At 37.6% G+C, this 10,515-nt stretch overlaps 1 protein-coding gene across 1 annotated transcript; it reads left to right on the forward strand.

The window, feature by feature from the left end:
- Nucleotides 1–9,615: 9,615 nt before the first annotated feature.
- Nucleotides 9,616–10,515, forward strand: LOC100753784 (vomeronasal type-1 receptor 4-like). The gene has a single exon (XM_027398663.1). It carries the CDS (start codon nucleotides 9,616–9,618, stop codon nucleotides 10,513–10,515), a length of 900 nt encoding a protein of 299 aa, XP_027254464.1.

Here is a 10,515-nt window from a genome sequence, read left to right on the forward strand (position 1 = left end):
CCCTAAGAGATTATGTGGCAAGTTATGTTCAAATTATTCTATACTAATGACTTATTCCCCTGAATTTTCTTTGTTTGGTAGATTGCAAATTATTTCTTCTGATTCAATGAAAGCAATTGTTCTGACTAAAATGCTAAATATGTATTCAACCTTTCAGAAAGTTCCATGATGTGCTGAGAAGAATGTAAATTCTTTTATGTTTGTTGAAACATTAAGGAAATATCTGTTATATGCCTTTGGCTAATATGAAGCTCCAAATATCTTTTGCTTTTTACAGATTTTCTGCCTAGGGTGAGAGTAGATAATTGAATCAAACTGTAAAGCAACGGTCATCATGTGCTTTACGGCATTTTGTTGTTTATTTTTATGAAGCTGAGTACCATCATTTTGATATATACATGGCCAGAACTGTAATATACTATTGGTACATTTTTCCTTGGTGAATACACAGTCTCCTTCCCTCCTGTTTTGTTACATGTACCTCAAGGCTATTTTGTCAAATATTAAAATGGCTACACTGGCTTGCTTAATTCCACTTATTAGAAAAAGATTTTCTATCCTTTTACCCTAGCATAAAGTCTATTCTTGATGTTAATGAGTTTTTCTTGTAAATACCAAAATGACAGATTCTGTTTTCACATTAACTCTGTTAGTCTGTGTCTTCTTACTGTAAAATTGATATCACTGATGTTGAGTGTTATCAATAAAAGTTGTTTGTTGATTCCTGTCGTTTTGATGTGGTGATATGACTGTTTTTGATTTAATGCTCTAGATTTATTTATCCTTGTGTTTTCTTGAGTGGAAATGCTTAACCTACTCAAGTAAAATTATTTCTTTTATTGAGTTTGTAGGGCAACATTTGTGATTAGATACCACAGGCTGCCTTTTTTTCTCGTCTATTAGGATCAGATTTTTTTAATATAATACTGTAGGCTAGAACATTTGGTGTCTGAGTTTGTGGGAAGATTTTCCTTGTCCTTCCTTCCTTTTGCAATCTTTATTGGGAAGTCTGGAGTTTGTCTAATAAGTATGCCTTTACATATTACAAAGAATCGTAAGAAACAGAAAGGGGACCAGAATCCAAGTACCAAAGCACCCAGCAAAAAAAAGAGAATACCAGAAAACAGTACCTAAAGATATGTTCTTCCAAAACCAAAACAAATGCTAATCAACCTGTGTGAGACTTTTTGGTTGTTGCTTTAATAAAGCTCCAGACAATCTCTAAGGTCTTATATCACTTCACACCTTCAATTTATGATGATAACTTACACCTCTAACTACTGTTAAGTCTACTCACTGTCTCTCTCTATTTTGGCTCAGTATCTTTACAATGTGACATGTTGAACACCCTGTGTTCTATACTGCAATAGAGCCTCCACCTTGACAGCTATACGTAACGTATTCCTGTGCCCTCCCAGTGGCTCCATGATACACACTGCATGTCCTCCCCAGCTCTCTAAAATTCTATACAAAGAATCATTGACCAACCTGCTTTTGCATTTAACATACCTCCAAAGATAATACTGCAGTAAAACAAGACCAAACCAGACTCCAGCTTGGGATTTACCAACAACAACTACATTGCAGCACTGTTGGCATTACAAAGGAATTACATTTTGTGAGCAAGCAATACATCAAGCTTGCTCCATTCACATCCTGTAATCTTAGCTTTGTTTGCTCTTTCCCTAAGAGCACCCTTCTCACAGATCATATCAGGATCAACAGACACCTTTTAATGTAGTTAATCTTAAAAATCACAGCATCTCTTTTAGCCTATGTCTATGGATGGAGCATAAGCTTCCTTTAATTATTTTTCTTTCCAAACCATACATCTTGTATTTCTTTCTGCCCAACTTTTTGTTTTTCACTGTGGATAGCATAAGAGTAATCAGTACTTAAGGTACTGTGGAGTCAATGATTTACAGTATTTAATTTTCCTGGAACAAATAAATTAACCAATCTCTTAATTTGTGCTCCATATAAATTCTCAGGATGTGGCAGAAAAATACAGCAAACTTTGTCAAATATCACAAAAATTAGTTTTTCACAGAGTGGCTATTAACTCCCTGATTCAGTCTGGAACCTATTGTGCTTGCCTTGGGAGTTCATTCTGCTCTCAGTACCAGAATTCTCCAGATTGCACAGAGAATGGCCCATTAAGCTCTGATTATTATCTTCCACTGCTTCTCCAATCCCAAGCTCCAAATTCCTCCACATTCCCCCCAAAACAAAGATAGACTGTCTTCACAGCAACATCCTAGTCTCTGGTAACACTTTACCTCTTAGGTCCTTATCTGTTGTTATAATTGTTGATATACCCACATTATTTTGATCCAGGACCCTGACAACTGACAGGATATGCACACCTGCATTCAGGCATACACTTAGACAGCACAAAGTGTTCTGTGTTGTTGGCTACATCATGCAATATATGCCTGCCTAAGATTCTGTATGCATGTACAAGCTTTCTCTTTTTAGCAAGCAGCTCCAGCCTTTTCCCTCTCTTTACATTTCTTCTCCAGGTCCAGCAAAACCAACCCATCTCACTCATTCCCTTTCCTAATAAACTCCACATGGGCTTTGTTGAGTTTTATGGTTTGTGTTTCATCAATCAGAGCTATATCTAACAACAGTAATAAGATTCTGTAACTGTAGAAAACTTACAGTAGGTAGACTGTATTTGGGCATTTTTATACAGATAGACTGTTCATCAGGGTTGGGTAGCAACAGAAAGCCTTGGGCATGACATCAGGAGCAGGAAGCTGAGTATTCACGACTTCAGTAACTGCAGGAATCACAGACAGGCTGTTGATATAAAATCCCTCCCAAGTAGCAATTTGCCCAGTAAGGTTGCCCCATTCAATTCTCCCAAAAGAACACAAACAAATGAGCAACAAATTTTCAAATTCCAGAGGAAATGGGGGACATTTCTCATTCAAATTAAGACATTTTTCCATCTAACATACTTTGGTCATGCACAGAACAGTTTTCTATGTCTGTGACATATTGAAGTCAATTGGTAAATTCAGAGAGTTCTGGAAACTGAAGGTTTTCAGATGAATAAGAAGAGATGACTGATGAGAACTATACAATTCCCATGTCTTTGTTGTCCTTAAATGATAAATATGTATGATATAACATGTTAATTGGTTTAATTTAGCCATGCTAATACAGTGAACGTACTGTATTGTGTATCATAACTGTGCATGACTTGGTTTATGAGCTAAATAAATGAATGAAAAAAAAACACATAAAGAGGGATTTTCTCTGGACAGAAGACAAATGTTAAGACTCCAACTTGTCTTCTTCTTTACTAATTGTGAAATATTTAAGTTCCAATTTTTCCTCATCAAAATTATCTTCTCCATATTACCACACATGAGACCTCCATATTCTCTGGGTCCTCTTTCCTTATTGTCCATCAGAGATCATGAGCGTTTTAAGAGCCTCTCCAAACACTGTCTCTTTGGAGAATTTCATAACCAGATTTGGTAATTACCTATCAAATAAAGATTGTGAAAAGTTTTTGACTCCCTCAGCAAGACCTGCCAATGCCTCTGTAGATGAAATGAAAATTGCAGTTCAGAAGGGAGATGTAGTCACACACAGGAACCTTTATCTAACAGGTGAGATGCCTCCCTCTTCCAGATGCTGAATTTCAGCAATTTCAGGATGTTACGAAGTGTGTGCTGAATAGGAATTTCTGCACATACAGTCAATCAGGTGAGTACTTTGTATTTAGTCTGAGAAGCAAATCCAGCTAAGAAGGGAAATGTTGGGAAGGGTTTAATATCTGGAGAGTTGATTCAGAAAAGGGAAACATATGCAGTGAAATTTTAGACTTCAAATTCTATGACTATCTTGCAGTTTAATGTTCATCAAAAATCTTGATTTATTTCCATATACTTGATTTAATCGTGGTATTAGTAAATATAAACTTGTAGATAAGAATTAATGACAATTTAGTTTCTTCTCAATGTAGTGTGAATGTGGGCAAGAACACATGAGTTCAAGAGCACAGTGTCTGTGTGTGTGTGTGTCCACATGTATATATGTTGAGAGAAAAACCTCAGTTTGCTCATTCTGACACACATGGCATTTTAAAAATATTATTGTAATATCTTTAAACAATGTCTTTAACTACCCTGGAACCCACTGAATGTTTTAGACTGAGAGTTCAGGTTCCCCATAGATCTTCATTATTTTCCATTCCAGTGCTTGGGAAACAGTTGTCCATTATGACACCTAGATATTTATTGACCTGTGGAGGCTCAACTCAGGACTTTAAACTTCTAACACAAAGACTACTCCTACTGAAAATTATCACCCTAATCTAGAAATACCTTAACCTTTTGGCTGCACTTTCCATTAAATATTATTTCTCCAGTGTAATATCTGAGAATCAATGTAATATCTTATCTAAGAGTTAGTACCAGGAATCCAGAGTCATAGGCCAGGGGATTGCAGAAAGGTATAGTTCAACCCATATTACAAAATGAGAGCATTTGCAAAGTCATTTATCAAAGAAAAAGAATTTTAATGATTCCATTTGGCTTTGCCACAACCCAACATCATGTCACCCATAAAAGTGTTCTCTTGTGTTGTTTTGTATGTTTTTATTATATGGACATACAGTCATACCTATAAGACACAGGATCAGTCTTGATCTGTGGTTTGCTTTTCTTAAATATAATCTTTTTTTTTTTTTGGTTTTTCGAGACAGGGTTTCTTTGTGTAGCTTTGGAGCCTATCCTGGCTCTCACTCTGGAGACCAGGCTGGCCTCGAACTCACAGAGATCCGCCTGTCTCTGCCTCCTGAGTGCTGGGATTAAAGGTGTGCGCCACCAACGCCCGACAAATATAACCATATTTGTTTGATGTAAATTTCTTCACCTTTCATTAACACTGCTTTAGAGAACAGCATCACCTGAGTATCAGCTGAGGTTGTTTACTATTAGAGGACATGTGATGAAGTCTAAAGGTCAAAGCTGAAGATACATCAGATTTGTGACTTTGATGGCAAAACCACAAGAGTGGGATGACTGACATGTAGCTTTATATACCTTCTATTATTAGCAACTTCACAGATTCCAAAATGCTTCCTGCAATATGATCCCAGTTGTCTGTGTATGAGATGAATGTTGTGTTGTTTATCCCAAAGACAACAGGAGGAAGAACTTTGACCTAAACCATGATGGCCAAATTAATTAAAACAAGCAATTAATTAAAGCAAGCCCTTTTATTTGTGTACTTATATCTCCTCCTAAAGTTGTGTTCAAGTGACCACTTGGAAATGAATAAGACAAGGCTTTACAGCTCAGTAGTATCAGGATTCCAAATGGGGTATCAGACAGGCAAAATAGTTGGATTCAGGTGTGAACAACATGAGAATTACAAGTTAGTAACAGTGATCTTATGAAACAGAGACATGATTGCAAGGCCATTATAGTGTCCTTATGAAAACAAGTAGTCATAACAGAAACTTATGAAGTTAAGGCACTGTTGCAAGGTAGTTATAACCTTTGAAACAAACACATGGTTGGTCTTTCCCAGAACAGGCAGCACAAAAAAGGGGGACAAAACAATTTGTAATTTGGTTACAGATAGGGCAAAGCCCAATCCTTGAGAAACAGAAGTTTAATCATAACCAGGAAGGAAGCCAGTTTGTCTTCATTACTAAATGTTTTTTGAGTCCAATATGGAGGCAGGATTGTTCATCATTCCCTACTTGTCTTATTTATCCCTTTCAAATATTGTATAGGCTTGTAACATTAACTGTGGGGTTGAATAAAATTTCTAATGTAGCAAAAGTTGAGTGGTCCATTTATAAATTATCCCTGTTAATTTATAGAAGAAGGGTAAAATAGGAATCAATTTTCTCCCCATTGCCAGAGAGTTTCCTTTAGATCTAATATTCCAGGACTTTATTGGGAATACCGGATAAACTATTTTCCTCTGTCTGAAATTATGTTTCTCTTGTCTGGGCCAAGGAAAGCAGAAATATAAGCCAAATGTGATGACAGGATTAGTGCGAACAAGTATGCACCATAAGCATCTGAGGAGACAGGTATCAGCTATCTTGACTGTACTGGGTTACATCAGATTTTAGTAATTACAGGGTTTTCTGATTTGGGGGGATTGTGAGGGCTTTCATGGTATATATCATATTGGAGCAATTTGCAGATTGTGTTGAGCAGCCAGACAGAATTCTGCCAAGACAGACAAAGACAAAGGAAGAAAGTTAACAAAATTAAATAATCTTGTACACCTAGAGTATTCCATTCAGGGAAAGGCAATATTGGAGACCTACCAAGACATATATACATTGAAGTCTTCAGTCTTTATTTTAAATGTACCTATGTCATTTTCTAAGTGAGAACCTTGTGTTATAAGTTTTAATTCAACTTTTGTGATGGATTTTATGTATTTTAACTATATACAATAAACTTATAAATTGTGAAGTACAGAGTTCATATACTTGTCTTATAAATTTCAAGATGATGTTTATATCTTAGCACAATTCTAGATGACTAAATGAAATCAATATTCTAATATTTGGGCTGCTGTGCTCAATTCTCCTTTCTAGAACCAAGTCAGGTGGCTTCTCTAATACAGGGAAGAAAATATACAACTCGAAAACCACCTTTTCAATATAGTAGAACAGCATAAAAACTTTTTCCACATTTCCCATATAACAGACATTTGAATCCCTGCTAAACTGAATCTAGTAACATTTAAAAGGTTAGGCTTTTTATTGAACTGGCTGTGGCATGAGGCAGCAAAGGACATGACCCTGAGTCAGGGGAATACACACAGCTGCCCATGGTGGCATGCTGTGTAGGATGTCATATGAATTACTCCAGCTCAGAAGTGAGTGGTGATGGCAGCCAGAGATTGGTCTGGCTCTCAAATCTGCCAGAAACACAGAAATACATACAAGGGACATAGACAGCAAAACCTAAACCAATACACAAATCATACAAGATGTCAACAGGGACCGTGCCAGTAATCATAGTGGATCTTCAGAGTTTCACCATTCAACCAAAGAGTCTTTTTTTTAAGAAATAGTAGGCTTTTTGTCAGTTTCTGCCTTTCACCAGCCAGGCAGTAGGAACCCGCCATAGGCTTCCAGGTGTTGGTTTTCCTGATTCCATTAGTCCAGGCTTCTATGCTTTCTGCCTCAGCTGTGGGTAACGACTGACATTGTATGTTTTGCCTGTCCAATCACTTGATTCCCTGCACTGCAGAAGTTCCTCGGTGCTACTGACTGTTTTGTATGATGTAGGCATTAAAACCCTGCCAATGCTTGCTCATATAGAAGGCTTCTATGATTTATTGGCTTCCAGTATCATGAGGGCATCCCCAAAGTCCCTGAGCAAGTCAGAAAAATAGCTTGTTGTTCATAACAACCCCCCAAGTAAGCAGAATATGAGATTGGCTGTGAAATATCTCCCTTGTTTCCATGGATTGGGTAATATTTCACCTCATCATACATTCCCTTTCCCATTTTACCAGATCAGGATGCCACAGAACCAGAACAAGAACAGAGACAGAACCAGGCTTCACAAAGAGTTAGAACATTCCTATGGTGCACAAGACTATGCTCCTTGAAAAAGAAAAGAAGGTGCTTGCTCTTTCCCTTTTCTATGATACTGCCATTTGTCCAGGCAGTACAACAAACTGAAGGAAAGGCTAAGGGGCTTCAGAAGATATTGAAGGTGCGCATGGCTGGGAGCAGCTCTTCAGTCTTGAAGAGCCAGAGAACTACTACATGGTCCTAAATGTTTTTATAGCTCAGGGATGGGGTTTCCTAGATGAAGGACTAGGCAGGCAAATTAGAGGAGTTACAGAAAAAGAACATAAGCAGGATATATGCATAGGTCAAAATGACCTTCTGAAACAAAGACAGGATTGCAAAGTGGTCATAAGGTAGTCATAACAACAGACATTCCTAAGAACATTTTTAAACTAAAGTAGTTTTGTGAGATGCATATAACTTTTCAATACAAATTCAAAGTTACCACATTCTAAAGAAGCAATACATGACTACCTTTAGTTAGGATTATAGGTGGGGAATAAGCCAATCTTTGAGAAGCACATGTTTCAACATAAACAGGAATTAACCTAGTTTGTCTGACTCATAAGATGGCTTTTGAGCCTAAGAAAGAGGCACAATGCTTAGTCTTCTAATTTGTTATGGTAATTAATAGAGCTACTATAAGCCTGGTGATTTTGCCCACAAAACCTCCGATCAGGAACCACACTCTTAGAAATAGAATCCTTGTTTTCCTGATGTCCAGGGTTAAATTATCAAAACCCAACTTAGGAAGGAAGCCTGTCTACATGAGTTAAAAATCTTGGTGTAAATGATTTTTCCCATTCGGTATTTGGCTATGATGACTTAGGTCAGTGGTCCGTCTCTTCCCAACTTGGGATTAGAAATCCTTAGTAAGTGTGATTATTTTCTTTCTGACTTCTGTTAATGTGATTCAATTACTTTCATTCTCTTGTGCCTTTATTAAGAATTTGTGACAAAATACTTACTGTGTCTCTCTACTCCCCAGTTTTTTCTGTTCATTTTACATAACAACCACAGTCCCCCCTGACCTCCTTCCCTTGTTTACCCTCCCCCTGCCCTCCACCTTATCCACCCCATCCACTCCTGTAAAAGGGTAAGGCCTCCCATGGGCAGTCAACAAAGCCTGGCACATCAAGTTGAGGCAGGACCTAGACTCCAAACACATCCACAACAAGACTGAGCAAAACATCCAGCCATATATAATGTACTCCAAAAGCAAGCTCATAAATCAGGAATAGATCCGAGTCCAACTACCAGATTTCCCACAAACAGCACGGTTACAAAACTATTGCCCCATACAGAGAGCTTGGTTCAGTGCCATGCAGGCCCCCCAGCTGTTGCTCTAGAGTGCCTGAGTTCCCAATAAAACAGGTGAAGGAAACAGTACTCCCCAGCATGAAAAAAGTATGCATGCCTATGTCTGTGTCTGTTTCAATAAAATTCAATACATACTTCTTTGCATAATTTCTCTTCTGATACTTAACCTTTAGGGTTATTGTGTTTTCACTGTATAATAATAATAATTCTATTATGGAAGAACAGAAATATCCTCATTGTTGTGGAGATTCATATTCATTTTTGTGTTTAAATTTCAGATGAGATATTCATGGGTTTCCTTCATGCTGAAAAGGGAGCTTAAATTTGCTTTGTCTTCAAGATGACTTGGAATCAGAAATTCATTTTAAAATATAGAACCCAGCATCCATCCCATTTGTACTCACTGCTCACTGTTTTTACAACAAAGCAACTTGGACTTGTTCATGAAACTGACTAATCAGAGCAAAGTTCTGCAGGTACTTTCAATAAATATGCACCTTTGAAGATGTCAGAAGTCTTATTGCCAAAATACTTTTTAAAATATTGTGGTGAAATAATGCTGTGAGTTAGAGCCCTTTTTGTTGCTCACTATATCTTTTCAGTCTTGAGAACATGTGATTTTTCTCACACCAACAATCAGACCTCATGATTTGAAGTCAACATTTTACCCAGAGAAGTGATGTTTGCAACTATTTAAGGAAAAATTTTTAAATGACAGAATGAACCTCAAAGATTTGACGATAGGAGTAGTGTTCTTACTTCAGAGTACAGTTGGAATTGTGGGAAATTTCTCTCTTCTTTCCTGCTACCTCATCCATTACTATACTGAACAGACATTAAAGACCACAGATTTCATTCTCACACACATGTTCACAGCCAACATCTTGATCATGCTCTCTAAAGGATTTCTCAATACAATGAGAGCTTTTGGGATGAAAGGGTTCATCAATCATTTTGGCTGTGAATTTCTTTTGTATATTCAAAGACTAGGCAGGAGCATGTCCATTGTCACCACTTGCTTCTTGAGTGTTTTCCAGGCTATCACAATAAGGCCTGGGATCTCCTTTTGTTTTATCCCTGAAGTCAAAGCTTCAAAGCATATTGTTCTGCTCACCTCCCTCTGCTGGAAGCTCTACATGTCAGGAAATATGATTTTCCCTGTGTATATGTATACCCAGGGCAATAGCAACATCTTAGCACATGAGAGTGATATGAAATACTGCTCCATTTCAGGTAACGATGCCCTTGGAAGCTTATTATATACAGTATTGTTTGTTCTTCCTGAAATTTTGCTTTCTGCCATTATTGTTTGGTCTAGCTGTTCCATGGTTGTCATTTTGTACAGGCACAACAAAAGGGTTCAACATATCCGCAGCTCCAGTGTTTCCTTCAGAACGTCTCCTGAGTACAGAGCTACCCACCGCATACTGGCCTTTGTGTCAACCTTTATAGGTTTCCATGCCCTCTCTTCCATCTTACAAGGTTGCATTGCTCTCATACACAATCCTCATTGGTGGCTGCAAAATATTACTGCAATCATTTCTATGTGTTTTCCTACTCTGGGGCCCTTCTTAATGAGCCGTGACTACACATTGCAAAGGTTGTGCTTTACTAAGTAA

This window comes from Cricetulus griseus, chromosome 9 (assembly GCF_003668045.3).
Source record: "Cricetulus griseus strain 17A/GY chromosome 9, alternate assembly CriGri-PICRH-1.0, whole genome shotgun sequence".
NCBI lineage: Eukaryota > Metazoa > Chordata > Mammalia > Rodentia > Cricetidae > Cricetulus > Cricetulus griseus.